This window comes from Rhyacophila brunnea, unplaced genomic scaffold (genome assembly GCF_057557595.1).
Source record: "Rhyacophila brunnea isolate RB1 unplaced genomic scaffold, BYU_Rbru_1.0 scaffold_18, whole genome shotgun sequence".
Taxonomy (NCBI): domain Eukaryota; kingdom Metazoa; phylum Arthropoda; class Insecta; order Trichoptera; family Rhyacophilidae; genus Rhyacophila; species Rhyacophila brunnea.
Genome location: NW_028232837.1, coordinates 8,827,057 through 8,847,928, shown reverse-complemented (window position 1 = coordinate 8,847,928; position 20,872 = coordinate 8,827,057). Strand labels below are relative to the sequence as shown.

General features: G+C 35.4%; 2 protein-coding genes across 4 annotated transcripts; one reads left to right on the top strand and one right to left on the bottom strand.

The window, feature by feature from the left end:
* Window positions 1–292: 292 nt before the first annotated feature.
* ND-MLRQ (NADH dehydrogenase (ubiquinone) MLRQ subunit) lies at window positions 293–7,886 on the bottom strand. 3 transcript variants are annotated; one of them, XR_015070461.1, is made up of 4 exons: window positions 7,735–7,886; window positions 3,569–4,435; window positions 2,738–3,036; window positions 293–2,081 (listed from the first exon to the last, which is right to left on the bottom strand). XR_015070461.1 is itself a non-coding variant. In XM_085945294.1 (3 exons), the coding sequence occupies exons 1-3, from the start codon at window positions 7,774–7,776 to the stop codon at window positions 509–511; spliced, it is 246 nt and encodes an 81-aa protein (XP_085801420.1). In that variant the 5' UTR covers window positions 7,777–7,886; the 3' UTR covers window positions 293–508. The 3 variants fall into 3 exon arrangements, 1 of the variants encoding a protein (XP_085801420.1); XM_085945294.1 differs by lacking the exon at window positions 2,738–3,036 and having other exon boundaries at window positions 293–565; window positions 4,289–4,435; XR_015070460.1 differs by lacking the exon at window positions 293–2,081 and having other exon boundaries at window positions 2,602–3,832; window positions 4,093–4,435.
* Window positions 7,887–8,273: 387 nt separating this feature from the next.
* Window positions 8,274–19,763, top strand: mats (MOB kinase activator-like 1). Its single transcript, XM_085945145.1, has 4 exons — window positions 8,274–8,501; window positions 10,352–10,518; window positions 17,475–17,866; window positions 18,598–19,763. The coding sequence occupies exons 1-4, from the start codon at window positions 8,488–8,490 to the stop codon at window positions 18,676–18,678; spliced, it is 654 nt and encodes a 217-aa protein (XP_085801271.1). The 5' UTR covers window positions 8,274–8,487; the 3' UTR covers window positions 18,679–19,763.
* Window positions 19,764–20,872: the final 1,109 nt, after the last annotated feature.

Here is a 20,872-nt window from a genome sequence, read left to right as displayed (position 1 = left end):
GTTTCAGTCGGCCGCTTCAGTTTTGCATTTACACGTCAGTTTATCTGACAGCTCGACAAAAACGGAGACATTGGATAGCAAAACTGATCGTTTAAGAACACCTTAACATGACTTAGGGAGTTTATATGGATTGCTTTTAGAACTAATTAAATGTGGAATGGATGCAAGATTCATAGACAGAGATAGATAGATATTCGATAATGGTGTAAATAAAAAACATTTTTTTTTTTACCAAAATGGGATTTATGGAATTTAGAACAGTGATGGGGAATTTGAAATAATACAAATAGAATAAATTAAGTTATCATTATATTTTTCACTTTTTATATATTCAACAAAATACGCTAAAAGCATGTTCCAGACGGATAATTTAGTCAGCTGTACAAAAAAAATTAGCAATAATTCTGCCGTAACATGCCGACTATTGGAGACACTCTTTATAAAATAATATGTATCACTAATTAATAAAAATCCATCGTCCTCTCCCGTTGATGTGTGAAAAATCAACTTAGAATTTGGGTGCTCCTGTGTCGATTTTGCTGTAATCCCTCTCTGGTTCATAGAACTATAACAAACAATGATAAAAATCAAACCATGCAATAGAACAGGGGGGGGCAAACTTTTTGGATGGAGGGCCAAATTCAAGAATTCAAAATGAGCGGCGGGCCGCAAGTAAAATACCATTTTTAGATATACACTATTTATTATCACGAAAAAAAGCTTACAAAAAAATTAATGAGAAGAATGAAACTGTTGTACATTTTTTTTTTCAGATGCTAATTTTATATTTGATATTCTCAAAACTGCTTGTCAATGGGCATCGGAGATATTTGATCGTAAAGAATTTTTATTCAGGTTCATGATCGAAAATGTTTGTTCACATATATAGGTTGATCCAAAAATAACGAACATTTTTCTTGCATAATCTTTAAGTTGGTCGAATTTGTCAGAATTAAGGGCATTGTAAAATTTGGAGATTTCTTCACGACGATACAATTCTCTTAAATTAGTGTCACACTGCAGATCAATAATTTCAAGTTGTAGCTCTGTCGGTACACTATCAATATCTATTGAAAATGGATCGCGTACTGCTAAACTTGTCTCAATTTTTCGGTCAGTCACCAAATCTTTGTGAAAAATCGTCATAAAGAGCTTTGATAATTTTACCATATTCTTCAAATTTATATTCTGGTATATTCAGCAACTTCAAAGTTGGATAGTGGTCCACGTTGTTATTCGATATTTGTCGAAGGAATAACTTGAGTTTTAATTGAAATCCATTCAAGCTTTTTACCATATCATAGGCAAAATATTTTTTCCTTGCAACGCAGAGCTAAAATTATTTAAATGTGTCACGATGTTCAACGTAGAAAATAGTGGTTACATAGTGTGAGACGAGACGCAAGGAAGATGTACTGAGATAATACATTTACGAAACAACAAATTCTTCAAATGTTAGTCTATTGTCAATATTTTTTAAAAAATTATAGAAAAAATATTCGTAATCAGAAGTACAATTAATGATGGCGGGCCACAAAAAAATACCTGGCGGGCCAGATGCGGCCCGCGGGCCGCAGTTTGCCCTCCCCTGCAATAGAAGGTTATAATGGCACCATAGAAGGTGTAAGGGCTAAGACACACTGTGTTGCAGATCGACAAACGATGGCGCTTCAATGCAGGTCTTGCTTGATTCAAAATGTATCCAATTGGAATCAAGCAACACCACCACAGTTCGCATTTGCTGTATATTTCACCATGCAAGAAGTAGGTGGAGCTGACTTAAATATTTTCCCATGGTTGCTATTGGTGAAAGCATTTTTTGAATGGAAAAGAATGAACCTTTATACAGAATGCAAAATGTTGCGATTTCACCAAACCACCTTCACCTTCTATAAAGTGTTGAAACCTGGACTTTCAAAGAATCTGATAGGAAAAGAATTGACGTGATCAGGATGCTTCGCATTCCATGAATGGTCAGGCGTACAAATGCCTCTGTAGTGAAAGAGCTTGGCATCAAAGAACGTCTCTCAGCCAACAGTAAGAAACGTATTCCTCAGCACATAAGAAGAGGTCTGAGCAGCCTGGAGAGAAGAGTGATCTCTTGTAGCGTCGAAGAGAGGAAGTTGCGAAAGTGTGCGCCTTCCAAATGGATTAACACCATAAACAATGAGACTGAAGCAACATGATCAGCACAGGATCACTCTTGATGGAAGGATATTGTTGGTTACCAGTGTTGCCATCTTTTTCTATGCTGATTAGAGTACGAAGGCGTAAAAATTATAGTATCTCTGAAAAATATATAGTACATGAACAGTTCGTCTTAAATCCTTTAAAATTATAGTATTTTGGTATATTTGGCGTAAAATTATAGAATTTTATATTTTTCGCAGAATTAAAATTATAGTATTGTACTATAATTATAGTACGGTTGGCATCACTGTTGGTAATGCTTGTAATGTCAGTAAACACCATACTCAATAGAGGCACAAGGATATGAAGAGATATATTATTAGATATCATTAATTCATTAATTTACTGAATTGGCGTTTACGTGGTAGAACCCATCATAATGGTTTTTTTTTTTTTAGTTGTTTCTTTGTTAAAACACCACAATAAGCCGTGAAGCCCAATTAAAGTGACAAAACTCCCAGGCATGTGGAATTTACATATTAGATTATATTACAAATAAAAACATTTAAAAAGTAATCACTCGGAGCTGAACTGGAAAAACCGTTACATGTTTCGAAACCGAACCGATATAAATTTTTTTACTTGAACCGGAACGGTTCATAAAAGTATCTTCACTATTTTAATTGACAACTCAAAACTATTAAAGCAGTCACACAAAGTGTTCACATATTATGCTGCGCCAATTTGATTGATGTGACTTTTTTCAGCGATGTGCATTTCTGCCGAATTTCAACTCCCTACCTTGGACACCGAACACCGATTCAATAGCGACTTATAGTCTTTACACAGTGGCGGTTTTCCTAGAGGCGCAGAAGATAATCCATTCCATGGAAAGTTTTTAAATCTCTATGGCATAAAGCCCATTGACGCAGCGAGTGCGGCGCTCGCGCAAAATTTCTACAAGTGGCGCGTAAATCATCGAAAATACAACGTAATCAAATACGCCAGCGCACACTGGACTTGACGATGCCTTGTGCCCCGCCCGCCGCATGAATCATCGTTTTTGGCTTCTCGGCGATACGAATGAAAGAAAATACAATGGAGTCCATTCATTGAACACGGCTACCAAAATCACGCTGCTCGGAGCGTCGTCGTTCGACGGGCGAGAAGTCATTATTTAATAACAGAGAAGTCATTGTTTAATTTTATTCCGTGTCGTGGTTGAATAATGTCGTCGTAAATATTAATTACAAGCCCCGAAATAATATAATATTTTTATTGCTTTGTTATGAGAGACGCTGTAATAATAATTATTTTGTGCTGCTTGGGCCGCTTATTACATAGGTGAAGGGTAATGCGCGGCAAGAGACGAGTGATTATGGTTATGAATAAACGCTTCATTCGCCGACTTCGCCCGCTCGACGCGTTTTATGGGCACTATCGCTAACAGTCACATGTTTTTCAATATCTATAAAAATATCCTTGAAGGAAAATCAAATTACAGCATATTTTGTAACTCTCAGTGGTGACATCGAATCCTAGAAGCTAAATTCACAAAAGTGTCTAGAGTCATAGATACATAAAAAAATACATGGAAAGTTACAAAAGTACGTATGAAATTGTAATAAAACTAACTTGAAACATATTTCGACCAAAGGTACTTGATGGAATTTGATTTTAAATTCTAATGGATTTAAGTTTTCTACTATTCCATTTGAGTCGTTTTTTGCGACCCGGATTTCGCCTTTCGGCATCTTCAGGCACTGTGTACACTCACCAAAAGGCAAATAAACACTGACAACGAATACTATTAACTCTAACTTATATAACCAATCAATACAATACAGTAGGTAAAAACTCCATTACTTACCTATCAAGTCAAGGGTCACAATAATAATATACAAGTGTTTATTTACCTTTCGGTTACCCGGGTCGCAAAAAACGACTCAAATGGAATAGTACAAAACTTAAATCCATTAGAATTCATACTTAATATTTTGTATTACTATAAATTGATTGATTAAATATCTATCACAGGGGCCCCGAAATCAGTCAGCACTGCAGCCCATGATTTCGTGTATTAGCTATATTTTTAAGCTAAACGGTAGTCTTAAGGCATTAACGTAGCGTTGGGTGTAGGCTGATACTACCGTCTCACCTTGTATTGCTTGTTCTTATACTCCTGCCACGGCTCCAGGTTTCCAGACTTGCTCCATGAGACGTCAGGGTTGCGGGTGGCGAGTCTCAACGTGTATGCAATTGATCCAAGGAAACCGATTCCAACACAAACATAAAGGGGGATAAGCTGGAAGAAATGACAAAAAATAAATTAAACTCTCAGTCATTTTTGAAGTAATACTTCTTTAGGCGCGTTTGGAAAATCAGATCAGAGTGTATTTTTGACGTGTGACATGTAACACATAATTTATTTTTTCACACAAACATAAACGCACTCGATTGGATTCGAACCACCGATTGTTCGGTTATCAGCGGAACGCACTACCATTACGCCACAGTATGATACTCCAAGCGTGACGATTATACAGTATAATATTATAGTTTAAAATTGTTCCGTTGCCTAGGCAGCGAATTTATTATTGTCGGCCATTTGCAATTACTTACGTAAACAAACTATTAAACGTTATAGTGGCAGTTGTTACTTTAAAAATAAAACAAACTATAAATAATTATAATATAAGTTAAAGTGTATAGAAATTAACCAACGGCGTTCCAATAAGCGGTCCTTTTTCTTGAGTGTGTAATTTAACAAGATAATTAAGAGCTAGTTGAAGAATCTAGGTTATTACAAGTTTTAAACAAAATACATTATTAATACACATTAAATATTTATACAAAGAAGTATAACTTCTAACGCGCGTACATAAGTAAATACACCGATTTTATATCATAATTAAAACAAGAGTGTTGCTGTGAAAATGGTGGTGTGTTTTCGAATTTCAAAAAGAAAGAACTGCCTGAGATTTAAATATTTCTTTGCGTCCCTTTGTTAAGATATTCCACGCCACTATTTTGCAAACCGCCTTAGCCGGCTTGCACATCAAAACTCATCTCGTGTGCAACGTGTCGAATACGTCGATGTGACATCATCGTTATTCGCAAAACACACTTTGCCAAATGGAGCTCCGCAGATTGATAGAATGCGACTTTTTAGTTTTCGCTGTAGTTGAGTAGTGCTGCTATCAACAAATCGCATGCATCTCGGGCTGCAAATCGAAGACGCCGGAACACACACACCTACGAATTAGTCATTCCTATACCAGCTCGCCAGTCGCCGCATCCAAATATCTATACGTTTCGAGAGGTTACATGTGACTGTCGCTAAGTAGAAGTCCACGGTCTTCATACACAAAATCGAATCGACGTTCCTAGAAGGTTTGATTTATGGCTGTGCGGCAGACGAGGCGAGTTTAGATGTGAGAGCCGGCTTAGGGGTAAAATTGTAATATCAAATAAAAAAGTATTGACCAGCCGTACAAATGTCTACGCTGGAAGAGCTTGGCATTAAACAACGTCTCAGTCGACTGCAAAAGACGCATTCTTCAATCACATAGTAAGAAGAGATCCGAGCTGCCTGAAGAAAAGGGTAATCAAAGTCTTGATGGATAGTTGCGAAAGCGTACGCCTTCCAGATGGAATGACATCATAAAGAAAACAACTGAACTAACAATTACTGAAGCAACAAGATCACGCTGGATGGCTCTAGATGGAAGGAGATTGCTGGCAAAACCTGTAATTTCAGTGATTGCTTGTACTCATTCAATCCTCAACATCTCAATCTTATGCTGTATATCGCCAACATGACCTTGTTTCCTCCCCAAACACTCGAAGCTCACTGTGGTATATTAAATGATTTCCATATAAGATAGGCTTTAAACTAAATTCACAAATATTGCGTGAGTACATAATTTCCGACAGTTCATAAAGCATACATAATTTATGCATTTTTCTAGTGGGTAGGTATATCATACTGACACATACCTGTTATCAACAGGTTTTTGTTGGTTTCTGTAAATATTAAATAAAAAACGGGCCGAACCGCTACCCTGATCTCTATAAACAATTGAATAAAACACCTGATCTGGTTCCCTGCTCAACTACGTTAATATTTTATTCATGAGTAAAGGCCTTCGTCCGGTGCGTGAAAATCACTTACTGGGCGGAGGTGAAATTAAGATAAATTTTAAAGTATAAATGATGATGGATGAAAGAGATAATTTTAAGACTAAATATAATATAAAAAAATAGAATTCAAATGTCGCACCGGCGCCAGGGTCAGGCTCGTGATTCGCCGAATCCAAAGATCATCCGATCAGATTTGGCTAATCACGAGGGCTCTTGGTAAGTCGGCGTGGGCTCGGAGGGATTTCAAAAAAAGGGAACCCCGAGAAGAAAAGTTAGTGAGCGTCTGGTTTTCAAACCGTACAGACCTGACGACTACAACTGTAAAAGCCCAAATATAATTTGTAAAACTAAAAATTAAAAAAATATAAGAAGACCACGTTACGAGCACGAAAGACAAGTGTTTTATTTCTATTCCAATTGTTTAATTTTTTTTGTGAATCCGGGGTTCGATCGACACCTGAGCTAGCCCCTGGAATCCTGGATATCTCAATACCCACTAGAAAAAATCTTTTTTAGAAAATAATACGACACCCGACGGGACTTGAACCTATAACCGCTGAAAAAATTTGATAAATGGTCATGTGGTCATCTGCGGTACTATAACCAAGATTTATGCTAGTGTGTATACCTATGCATGAGTTCAAATTATGTATGTTCAATATATAAAATGTTACACTCTCAAATCTTGTCTTATTCGTTGAATAAAAGAAATATTTTATTGGCTCATAAAGCATTTGGGACTGTTCATTAGTCGGCGTATTGTTGTATACAGCAAATGTAAAGTTGACTAATTATTAATAATTAGTATGGAACGGTTTTTAGGCAATGAGATTTTATATCCCTATGATGCAGGCGAGCAATGTATGATTTTCGTTTGAAGGACGTTTTATGAGAGCAGTGAAAAAGTCAAACCTCCTAGGGTATATTTAAAGACATCAAGTCTTTAATCTCTTTGGTAAAAGTGGATTATTTAAGTGGAAACCCAAAATAAAATCCCTTGAACTACAAAACAAAAAAAACCATACATTCATAGGTGTACTGTTTTGTTGCTTCATTTTCGTTAAAAAACAAAAGATATCGAATTGAGATTAACATTGATTTGGCTCGTGTGGGCGTGTCGTATAATTATTATCAGAAAAGGGAAAATTCATAATAATAAAAATGTAAAGGCGTGAAAATGCATTCAATAATGATAAACAGAATGATATTGATTTTCGATAGTGATAAAAATGCATGCAATCAGAAAAATACTTTAGTAATCTTGCAGCCAGAAAGTGGTCAACAATATAAAGACGAAGTAAATACACGTAGACTGCAAAATATCAAATTGCGCGTAATTAATTTGTAACTATTTGAAACAATTCTATTGAAAATAAGAATTATGTAAGACAGATGTACGCGTTCAAGGTATCTGTCAACTTTACGAAATTATACCGTGGAATCATCGTAGAAAATACTTACGGAAGGATGTTTCCTCAAACCGGCCAAGTCCATTCCCTGCATGTTGAAGCTGTATTTATTCAATGATTTAAGGAGGAAAATACGTAAATTTTGATAATCTAGTCCAGCGCCAGCGAAAAACGAAACGTCTGATAAAAATATGGATTCAGGGTGGCACTATCGGATAATTATTTACTTTATACTTTATTTGAATTCTTTTTGTTACCAGAAAATAGTTTTCCTTGATCAATTTTTGATTTATTAGAAATAAATAATTATAATTATACCTACATTTATCTATGTGAAATATCTAATTCGTAATAATTGTTTTATTTTGAATTAAGGCAAAAATGAATACCTACCTGCTAAATTATTTCTCGTAAAAGCATACCTACCTACCTACCTAAATAATTAACGCACAATGTAATGTTAATAATCAGTTTAGAAAACTGCTGCATTTATTAAAGAACAAAATAATATAATTGTCTGTTTGTTTAAATTGATTAAACAGTGCAGAGATTAAAATTTATCAGCTGATTGACGATTGAATAGTAGTAATTGAGTGTTGCCATATTGGTGGTCGGCGGATGTGACGAACATTTTTTTATTATTATCGAAATCACGAAATCTACAAATGGATGACAAACATCTGTACGACTTTTTGACAACTAATGACAAAAACTGAAAACCTACAGACATTTTGATGATCGGTCAAACGAAGTGCGGTGGGAATTATTACAGTCACAGTGTCAAAAGGGCTTTCTCAGTTCTACCATGAGCTTCCTATTGTGAGTAAAACCGCGACTTGTGTTTGTTGTGTCTTTGGCCAAAACTATCGTATTACTCATTACTCATGTGTATATTACTATTCTAAACGTGTTTCTAACTCGTGTAAATTATTATATTTAAACCTAGACCCGGCCAAGAATTCACTAAATAACATACTTTTTCTAATGATTCCCTCATTCCCAAACCGTATAACTAAATACCTACCTGTCTCTTGGCTAGACAAGTTTGCGGCTTTCAAATCTATTACAATACTACACCTTGCATGTTTAGCATAATATGAATCATTGCATAATGATTATTATGCCTCTAAATTGAAACAGTTTTTTAATAATGCTGTAATTATAGAATATTGTGAAAAATGTTCAGTAGTTGTAGACTATTTCGTACATACACTTTTTTAAATGTCATCTTCTCTACGTCTATGAAATATTTTTACACATCTTTATTTTAACTAGAAAAAACATTAAGCATTTGAGTATAATGTGTCATTGTATAAAAGAAAATAATAAACAAAAATCCATTGTTAAATTGTGCAATTTAGAGAAAGACAGGTACCAAAAGATTAGTAACTTATCAATAAAAAAAACATGAAAAACCCTGCCACATTCATATTATTTATACTTGTCTACCGTTTTTTATTTCGATTTCGTATCTCTTACTGTCGAGGACCAGAACTCCTTCCAAATGTAGTTATGACTCCAGAGATCCCAGCATTCCGCCATCCACATAGCAGAGGGTATTGAAATACCCATACCTTCACTTGGTCAGACCGTTGTGTAAGCGACCTCCCATTTCCGCATCAAACCTTGATGTTTCCACTGAGCTTTTCAAATTATTGTTTTCCTCTCTGACTGTGAGGTCAAAGAACTGCTTCGAAATCCGGTTTTACATATTTATTTTTGTCACAAACATGATTTTTTTCGTTTTCTTAAAACTGTCCAAAATACATATAATTTAATGCAATCAGGGTACACAATATTAATGGGAACTAACTTATCCCATCGGCTGTGGTATACAGATCTCGAGTGTGGAGAACTATGGAATAAACCTAATAGGCATTAAAGTTTGTCGTGTAAACGAAAAGCGCATTCAATATTTGAGGACAGTCATCACGTTTTGTGTCCCTTGGATTTGATGGCCTGAAGTAATGAAGCGAACCCTACCTTGCCAAAACCTACCTCTACCTTACAAAACCTTGGTCCATGCCGACTGGCTTTCATATTTCTATGTTGGTCATTACGGCTTGTCTTGCCAAAACCTACCTCTACCTTACAAAACCTTGGTCCATGCCGACTGGCTTTCATATTTCTATGTTGGTCATTACGGCTTGTCTTGGTCTACCTTAGAAAGGACAACCAACAGATAATTTTTATGCATAAGTATTTTAACACAATTAATTAATTTACTTAAAACAATTTATTATTTTAAATAATTAATTAACACTTTTAATTAATTTTGTAATTTACATGTTAATTTGCATTTGAAAAGTAATTAGCAAAAACACAATTTTGTGCGGCCCGTAAGCATTGGGTTAATATCTACAAATAGCTAAAATCAGATGTCTATTTACATAATAATAAGTGAGATTTCTATGATTTAAGAATTTTTTACAACTGTGCATACCTCACGGGTATGGGAGTGTTAATGTGTTCTCTGAAAGAAATGTTTACAAATGATGTTGGACATGTGTTAAAATTCCGACTAAATTTGCACACATGTATTTGTATAGCGACAAAAGTTTACAGACAGTTATGTATGTGTGTGCGTGTGTGTGCGATGTTTGACATTCGTTAAAGTGACAATCATTAAAGCCACATTTCAAATGAACCAACCCTATTTTGTCTTTCAGCGGAAACCGGTCCAACAAAACATTCAAGCCAAAGAAGAACATCCCGGAGGGGACGCATCAGTATGATCTCATGAACCATGCGGCTGCCACTCTTGGCTCTGGAAACCTCAGACTTGCTGTCTCCTTGCCTGAAGGAGAGGACATTAATGAATGGGTGGCTGTTAATAGTATGTATTTCAAACGGTTATTAAATAAATTATATATAATAGTCAAATAAATTACAATTTGAGTTAATAATGCGGAAAGGTTGAAGATAGTATAGATATAGTTTACCTGGTCAAAGTCTATCACATGATGGGCTATTTCATTACTCAAGAGAGTTTGACTGACATTTTAAAAATACTATCTACTAAAAATATATTTACTGTATAAATGTCAATATAATATGAATTATTTCAGTCAAACGTACAAATCCTGATACGCACTGAGAAAGAAAATCAGTTTTTAGTGTCGTTAACAGCCCCTCTTGGTGGACTTTAAAAACGAGACAGAGTACGTCAATTTTACATATTGAGAATTGAGATGCAAAATCTGACTGTTTTGAAATACGGCCGCCGTCTTAATTTATAGTTCCCCACGAGCTGTCAAATATCGGGTGGCTAGTAGTTACATAATATTTGTTTTACTGTAATCGCAATGACATGACTAATAAAATCGTAGGTTATGTTGATATGTCTGACGTGTCAATACAAAATTCTTGTGTTCGGCTCATTGCCGACGGGATGGCGCTGGTTTGGCTTTATCCGCTTGTGTTTGGGTTTATCCGGTAGGGTTCGGCCGTAACTGACAGCACGAATATATCCGAATTCGACCGACATCTCTACCAAACTAAATTTCGCCGTATTACGAAATGGAGATAGCCGCCGATAACAGCTTTGTGTATGAATGCCTTCCGTGTTAATTTGGACCAATGAAAATAACATGCTATAGTGATAACCGTTATGAATAGACCCGCAGACGTTTGTATCTTTGAATCCAATTATTTTAGCAAACACTAGTAAAGAGTAAGTAATCACAATTAACATAAAAAAGAATTACAACTGAGCAATCTTAATATTTGTGGAGTTTGCCAACTTAACCATGCTTCATGCACTTGCAAAATAATTTCTAATGTCATAACAGAAATAACGTATAAAGGCCATATTCCATTGGCAGACGCACAGACCCAACCTGATCCAACGATCGACGCCAATGTCGTCGCTAGCTATTTGCAATTACACGCAACGATTCAATCTCGTTGGTCCTTGATTTGATTGGTTAAAATAATACTAGTGTTGCTATTATTAAAAATATAGGTTGAGTGAAAACTAGATATTTCTTAGATTGGTGGCTACACTGAACGCATTCCCGCGCAATTTTACGTCAACAAAACTGAGCTGTCAGCTGTAAACCTAGCGAGCATCAGATCTGTTAAAATTTACGCGGCCGTTTGACATTTATAGAAAGTTTGTATACTTATTGTTAATTTACATTATGAATAACTGGCCGAGCTTGAATCTCCAAACCAATTGAGTAATTCGAATATCGAAATCGAATAATCCAAAGCTAATTTATTGTAGCAAGTATGGCTATATTTCAACTGGCTCAGGCGGTCAGGACTCGCCGTAAACGAAAACACTGGGTCAAAAGTTGGCTAACTGAAGAACAGCGTGATCGCCATTGAATATGGCGGATTTTTTTACGTTCCACACTATATCTTTGGCGTGTATTTATTCGACGAGGACTGTGTCCTCGGTGATACTCCATATATATTTTTTAAGTTTTCGCCATCTTGTAGTTGTTCAGTTGAAATCGACCAGTAGAATGAAATGAACGACCGTTTGCATGACTCAGGCGCATATTCGGCTATTTTCGTACGCTTTCGGCAATCTTCGCTTGATAATGAAAGGATCGCACGACGGATAATAGAAAATTTTCCACTTTCGACCCGATCGCTCACGATCCTTGAAAACCATAGAGAATAGAGTTTGACAGTCGTGGCAGACGATCGGGCCAGACGCAATCTGCCAATGGAATATGGGCTTAAGACTCCTTCTATTTATAATCCAAATTCTTCGTGTACCCAATATTTTCGACAATATATTATTTTTATAATACAAAATCACTAATTGAAGACATATTATTTTTATTGAATGTCATTTTGGTTTTTTTCATTTAATTCTTTGGATTAAATCCGTACAGTATGGGATGGGAATACAATATTTTGTCTATGTGCAAGGAGATTCAGCAAACAGCTTTTCGAAAATATTTTTTTCCCGACATGCAAATATGTATGCGAAACCCGGGTATATCCTGGAAAAACCGCGACGTATGGGATAAGTAAACCAAACATGTATCAAACAATGGATACATCATAATTATGTTGTTATAACATTTCATTGTATAGATTCAGGGCATCTTGGGATTATAATCTTGTTACAATATAAAAAGCAAAATTTACTGTATTCATTATTAACAATATTATTTCAATGGATAGAGAGTAACCACAAAATTCCCTTTTAATATCTCTTATCTCCAATAATAATAATAATATGTAAATTTTGTTTTGTCATTAATTTTAAAAATATCATATTCTAATCATGACTGACCGACAATATATTATTATCAACATGAACACAATTTCAATTGTCGTTTTGTTATTTTAAAAGTAATGCTTTCATTTTTAGTAGATCAGTTCTAATTAGAAAATAATACTTAACGATTCATTCAAAGAGATGGAATTCCAATAATGAAGATGACAGAGTAATAAGAAATTTATGTATTGCAACATTCTTGTACGAAATGTATTTGGTAGTGGCGAAGGGTGGAGGTAACAGTAACGCATTCCATTTTATCTCAGTCTCACCTAAGTGAATAAATCTGAGAGTACATTTAGTGTGAGGGTTGCTACAAATGAATCTCCGATTTGAATTGACTTGCAGCTTGTTGATTATTTAATAATTAGCATTCTTTTGTGACACTACAGTGTGGACTTTGGCCGCCTTGGCACTCTTATCTCATTCTCCAGTTGAGTTTTTCATCCGATGATTGTCTTTATCTACCCACACTATTTTTTCTTGGTTCACTAACCATGAGACGATTTGTCAATGATCGATCACCCTTATGTGTCATGACCATCCGAGGGCTGTTGAGTTTTGATAAATCTGAAGATATCAGGCTCATCAAAGAGTGTATAGAACTCAAAATTCCACAGTTAAACTTCTGAGAATCACTGACGGATGTTGTATCGTAAACCGATAAAATTAAATTTATCTCTAAACAATACACAGCAATCATAGAATTCTGAATGGTTCAAAAGTAGGTGCTCATAAGTATCAAGTCGTACCTATCAAAAATATCTTATATTAATGACAGCATTATTATTAGATATTTGATACCAACCAATATCAAATTAATGTTCTTATTAAATCTAAGAATATTGGAACTTCGTACAAGGTGGCTGTTAGTAATTTTGAACAATCACATATACCCAGGCTTTGAGAAAAACACATACATATTATTGTGTCCTCACCGGGAATCGAACCCAGAACTCTCGGGTGGAAGGCCAGCGCCTTGCGCACTGCACCACGAGAGTCGAGATCTTACGTATTTATAGATCAAGTGAAATTTTTGTAAAACATTTAAAATTTCGTCTTTTACGAAACTGGATTGCTTTGTTTTAGACTCGCGGGGGTCGGCAACCTTTTCTGATACGTGAGCCGCATTCAACTTTTTGTATTAATAATAAGGTCGCAAGATATGGGGAAAGTCATGAATTTTTAAAAATACACAAATATTTAAAGTACGATAGGTGTATTATAAAATTCCCTGAAAAGAAAACCAAATGATCTGTATTGAGTAAAAACAAAACGAGTTTATGCATCACTGTCTGTCTCCCTGCTAAATGTAATGTTTGTGGCCGTTTTCTCCCTCCTATCTTTAAAAACCAAACGTTCATTAGTCAATCGAGAAGAAAAAAATTTCTTCCTTAAACTCATGGCAGAAAATGCTTGTTCGCAAATGTATTATGTTGTAATTTAATAATTTTTATGTATAGTTAGTTGTCTTGATAAGTCATTGATGTCTATGTTAAATGGGCTCTAAAACATTTGTATTTTGTTGGTTTTTATAAAATCCCGTAGTTGAAAAATCAGTTTTTACATAATATATTATAATAACACCAACTGAAATCTACTTTATTGATTCCCTTTCGTGGTCTAGGCAGAAACCAACTTTGGGTGATCTTATAACTGGAAGTTTATAATTTAATATGTTATAATATTAAGATTTAGTTATACGTATTTTATGTTTCTGTCCAAATTGAATTATCTATAATATGATTATAACATACCTGAATATCTACCAGTGAGCCATTTCGATGAGTAAAAGTGATAATTAAATATTGTCATCACGTGCCGCTTACCTGAGCATTTTAAAATAAATACCTCAAGCTCTGCTTGATTATTGGATTCGCCACCCCCAGTCGTAACACTACGAAAGTGCCTTTTCGTGTTTGCCATCCAACTGTAGATACTTAATACATAAATGATAGTACATTTTTTATTCATATAAAAATTATTACTGACTTAATTCAATATATGGACTACACTGGTTGACGTCCAATGTTTTAGAGCACTCACTGCATCATAATAAATTTATTATCAACAGTTATCTCACATATTATCAGTCACGGAACGGGCCGAATTGACGTTGGTAAACAGGAAAGATGGATTATTATTATGCATTGGCACATTACAATATAATATAGTGGGTCAAATTTTATGAGTTAAATCATCACAGAGTGGATTGGATGATGGTTTGTAAACTAGTTTTACCATGCACCACCTGCCATTTTTCCACACATGTTATCTAGGCGTATACCGAACGTTACTAGGTGCCCTTTAATGTTGTGCTGAGTGTCCCAAGAACAATTACTCTAGACTTTGATTGACATACATTAGAGTGGGCATAATTTCTATTCTGATATAATATATTACGGTCAATCCTCGATGATGAAAGACCTCATTCGACGTGAAATTCTACAAACTTTTTGACAGCTTAGAAATTTTCCCCAAATCGCAATAGCTGACTGGTGCAACTGTGGATCAGACCGACTTGAGAAGTTTTTCTCTTTCAACCGACATATAGGGACACTCCCAGAGGATGTGATCGGCATCCTGCAACTAACTAGGTTAAGCTGATAAAACTTGGAGGCGAATGAGATACCCGGGGTTCCGGCGGCTAGCTCCATCCATCGAACCCCGGATTCACAAAAAAAAGAGTTAAAACGGTTGAAGTGTAAATAAAACACGGCCTTTCGTGCTAGTAACGTGGTCTTCTTATATTTTCTTTATTTTTAGTTTTACAAATTATATTTGGGATTTTTACAGTTGTAGTCGTCAGGTCCGTACGATTTGAAAACCAGACGCTCACTACTTTCTTTTTCTTTTTCAAACTTCGCGTACCCACGCCGTCCAACAAAAAGGACTCTGTGATTGGCCAAATTTTATCGCGTGATGTTTTTGATTTGACGAATCACGAGGACCACCCCGGCGCAGGCGCGTGGAAATTTGAACGTTGCCGGCAAGCGCGGCAAAAATTTATTATATTTGAATAAGTACTTATATTTAATCTTAAAATTATCTCTTTCATCCATCATCATTTATACTTTTTAAATTAAATTAAATTTATCTTAATTACACCTCCGCCCAATATGTGACTTTCACACACCGGACGAAGGCCTTTACTCATGAATAAATAAAAAAAATAAAATTACGTAGTTGAGCAAAGAATCAGATTAGATGTTTTATGAAGCCGTTTCTAGAGGTCAGGGTTACGTTTCGACTTATGACTACTAAATGATTATTTTACACCGGGAGAAGCCCGCCTGTAACAGGGGTGTATCACGAAGCCACTGTGTCTGGTTAAGAACTAAAAACTCCAATGGTCTGGAGTCAATCTGCTCCATTTTATATTTGGAAAAATCAAGTGGGTTTGTCTCTCCTTGGAAGAGGTGGTCCATTGCCCCTGCCATGCACACAATGCGGCATCATACGCCAGAACATGTAGTAGAACTCTTTGATCGCATCAATCAATGTATTCAAGATCCGTAGGCCATATGAATGTATTACCCACCTCTGCTTCCACGCCCCTGAGCAAGGCGGGCATGGTACCACGGACCTGAATGTGCAAATCTAACATGAGCACTCCAGCAAGATCAGGCAACGCATCGGTAGAAGTAATCTTATAAGTATAAGCCTTAGTGAGGGTACAGTTTGTAAACTAATACTTGATTCTTATTATAGTACTATCGATCGCCCATGACTTTGTCTTTGTGAAATACGAAAAGAAAAAGTAGGCAGATGCGGTCAATGAAAAACAGATTGATTGTATTATTACTTGTTCGATTTCTAGGCACTTCACACGATGTTGCAAGTGCTTTATTTTCGATAAGTTTCTTTACAGGAAGAGAAGGTTTGAAAGGAACTTGTTAATTTGTCACAGAGGAAATACCGTCACCGTATACATCAATATTTTTAATTTTTTTTATTGTACATGACTTAAAAATTGAACAAAAGTAGAAATTTTCACAACTTTTTTGAATATTTTGGTTTAAGTGGGCTCGCACATCAGAACTCGCCGCATGCGTCTTACGACGAATTCATCGATGTGACGTCATCGTAAACCAAGAAACAAACGTTATCAAATGGAGCTTCGCAGATTGGCCAATGCAACTGCGACGCGAGACGACCCGGAGATGCAACATGTCGCATTTGTTACAGCCTGCATGTTGGATCTAAAAAAAGTCGACTCCGCTCAAGCGCACAGCTGCACAAACGGCCATTTCTCTCCAGACTGTCGCCGCGTTCGGAGCAGCCACGATGCGGCGAATGTCGATATCGCTAGGCAGATGTGCGAAGTTTTATCAAGGAACACCGCCTGCCCGCTCTCGGAAGCTTTGATTTATGGCAGTTAGGCACACGAGGCGAGTTGTGATGTGCGAGCCGGCTAACACTTTGAATGAATGAAACTCAGAATACATTAAATATTTGTTGAATTTGTAATCCATGTATTTCCGCCTTTACCGATGCATTACTATGTTTGTCACAGTATATGTAATCCATTATTTGTCTGTTATTTCCAGCCGTAGACTTCTTCAATCAAATAAACATGCTGTTTGGCACGATAACGGAATTCTGCACGGAAGAGAGCTGCGTGATAATGTCGGCGGGGCCCAAATACGAGTACCACTGGGCAGACGGGCATACTGTCAAAAAGCCCATCAAGTGCTCCGCCCCCAAGTATATCGACTACCTCATGACGTGGGTGCAAGACCAGCTGGACGACGAGACGCTCTTTCCCTCCAAGATCGGGGTGCCCTTCCCCAAGAACTTCCTCTTCATCGCCAAGACTATCCTGAAGCGCCTCTTTAGGGTTTACGCACACATCTACCACCAGCACTTCTCCGAGGTCGTTCAGTTAGGCGAGGAGGCGCATCTCAACACCTCCTTCAAGCATTTTATATTTTTCGTTCAGGTCAGTGTGCTTTATCAGTGAAGACAAAAAAAACCTCTTATAACCCATAAACCACAAGGCTGCTATCGGCGGCTATCGAGGGTAGCTTATTATAGATTTTATATATTGAGGTATTATAACTGTTACAATAAGTTAGCCGTCTAAGCTGTCAAAACTGTCTGTATCGCTCTAAAAGTTAACACAGCCAAGAGAGGTGCTGATAAAACATCGAATTTTTTGACAGTTCAGACAGTTAACTTATTGTAACAATTAACCGCTTCAATACATAAATATGATGAACTACCCTCGATATCCACCGATAGCAGCCTTGTGTATAGAATAGATGCGCTGGAGGTTGTTTTGGGTTTCGAGTAAATCATGAAAAACTTTTTTGTGCATTTATGATAATTTTGATGCTAGTAGTGGTGACGCTTTTATAATCATATAAACATAGATTGTTTGAATCGCGACATCTGATTGGTCGGCCATATAGAGCGGATTTAGTAACCTGTTTTTTTTACCCTAGAGTGGATTTGGTGACACAAGTCAATATTCATTTTGATTTTTCTACAAAACGGCGAAATTTAAGACTCGCCACCTCATCACGTAGACATGCGACACAGAACCCATTCACTTGTCTACACGATCAGGTGTAAAATTGAACGAAAGCAATAAAACCCTTGAGGTTTAGGTTAGGTGTAGTTTTTTTTGTTTGTTGTTTTTCTAACAGTATTTTCTTGTGTTGTTTTCAGGAATTTTCTCTCATAGAACGGAAGGAGCTGGCTCCATTACAGGAATTGATTGAAAAACTGACGGCCAAGGAGTCTCGATGAGGCGCTGACGGACCGCAAAGACTGAACTTTATATTCTGTCAACAAGTGTTTCTTGTTTGTCTCAGTTTAAGGGGGACCCCCCTCGCTCTCATACTTTTGTAAATATTTCTCACACCGATATAGGTATACCGACTCACCGCACCATACTATACGAACATTTTAAGTTGCCATACGGATTTTGTGCTTTGTGTTTTCGTGTGCGGAACCGATGGCGATCTACCGACGAATGGCACTGGATCGTTATTTATTGTGAATGTCACCTTGCGATAAGTCCTCTTCTTAATGAAAAGATGTCATATTGATTGTGTCGACGGAACCATGGCAATTCAATTTTGAAATTAGTACAGACGGGGGATTCAATACCGAAGTGAATTAAGTCATAATGTATTTATTATCTCTATGCTTTTGGTACACAGAAGTAAACTCTCCGTGTGATCATTGAAATAAACAACAAATTATCTTTGGTGTGTTAGTAAATACCTTCAATTCAAACGTGGACTAAGTCCATTAATGTTAATAACACAATTTAATTCAGATCAAAATGATTTACGATGTTCCTCTAGAATTTGCAGTAAGTAAAAAAATTAGATCAAATTAGTTCATAATTTAATTACACATATTCGTGCTTTTCCCAATTATGTAATATGTACATTATTATTAATTATCAAACAGTATTTACATGTATTCACGAATTCAACTGCTTTGAAAATCACTTTAAAATCTACTAAAATGTATAAATTCCATAAAATTGAGAAGGAAAATGAAATATATCTTATTGATGCTCCAGTGCAATGTATTTTTAGTTGATTTTGATATTTTTATGAAGACAACTTTTTGGGAAATTTTGTTTTACCAAAACAAAAAAATTATGACATTGTATCAGAATCACATACATTTTTCTTCCAAATAAATGTGTACAATTATTGAACAATGAAAATTCATCATCCAATCATTTGAAATTCTAATTTTGAAATTTTTACTGCTATAAAAATAAAAGTGTTGCCAACAGGAAAATACCATAAAGTACTCTTCCAGTCGATAACTAATTATTCAAATGATATCTTTTCATTATATAAGACGTTTGCAAAAAATATTTGTACGATTTAGCAAAATTTTGAGTTAACCAACCGTGGTTTTACTTTCTCGTCGTTTAGAACATTGTTGACATTCAACGAAATGTCAAATTATAATTTATTTAAATATCGTTTTCCTATTTTTAGAAATATTATTATTTATCCTACGTTTTTTCCTACTTAATATAATTTATATTTTCCCATTATTATAATGTATACTATAACTACATTTAAAATTTAAAGGGTGAATATAAAAACAAATGTCATAATATTATTATTTTCAAAAAACACCGCATTATATTCCTTTTCTTACTATAATTTCAAAATGTTGCCATTATTTTAAAAGAAATTATTCATTTTAGAATATTTTTCGAATGATGGTAATCTTTGTATGTATGATTTGATTTTGGAATAATCAAGGTCTATGGCTAATGAATGCATACTTTTTTCATGTTGTTACAAAAAGTTTTAAATGTATTTTGTAATGTGGATACGTGTAAAATACCTTCCTATAGAATATACCGATGAATTCTGAAATAGCCGACATAAAGTAATATTTATCTTTATTAGGTACGCATCTCTTAAAATATATATATTTTGATTCACGCGTATAGTCAGATCTGTAGTACATTACTGGAGAGCAATGACATGACACTTTCTTTCTATATGCCTCGAGTATGACCTAATTTGATATTAGGAAATTAAAAAACTCGTTCGATTATACAGTTCAGCTGATTTCATTTCCTGTACAGTCATTTTTTTCATTCTTTATAAAAACAGACCTCTATCCATCTGTCTAAAGAAACAAATTGATTCATACAATAATTATTGTGAACATCGCGGGCTAAAAGATCACAAGTTGAAAATCTAAAAGCACAGTTTCTTGGAGGAACTTTTCAGTCAACTCGAGAAAATTTGCATTAGTGTTGGATATTGCGCATAATATTATGGTATGAAAATTGTATTTTGATATAGGTATTTATTTAGTTAAAAATTTTGACATAATAATTATTGTTCTTTTGTTTTCCCTTTCATAATATTATTTATGTATAATATCATTTAGTGTGTTCAGATTTTAAAATGTTTCCTGACAAAAAAATCATGTTATGTGAGATATATCG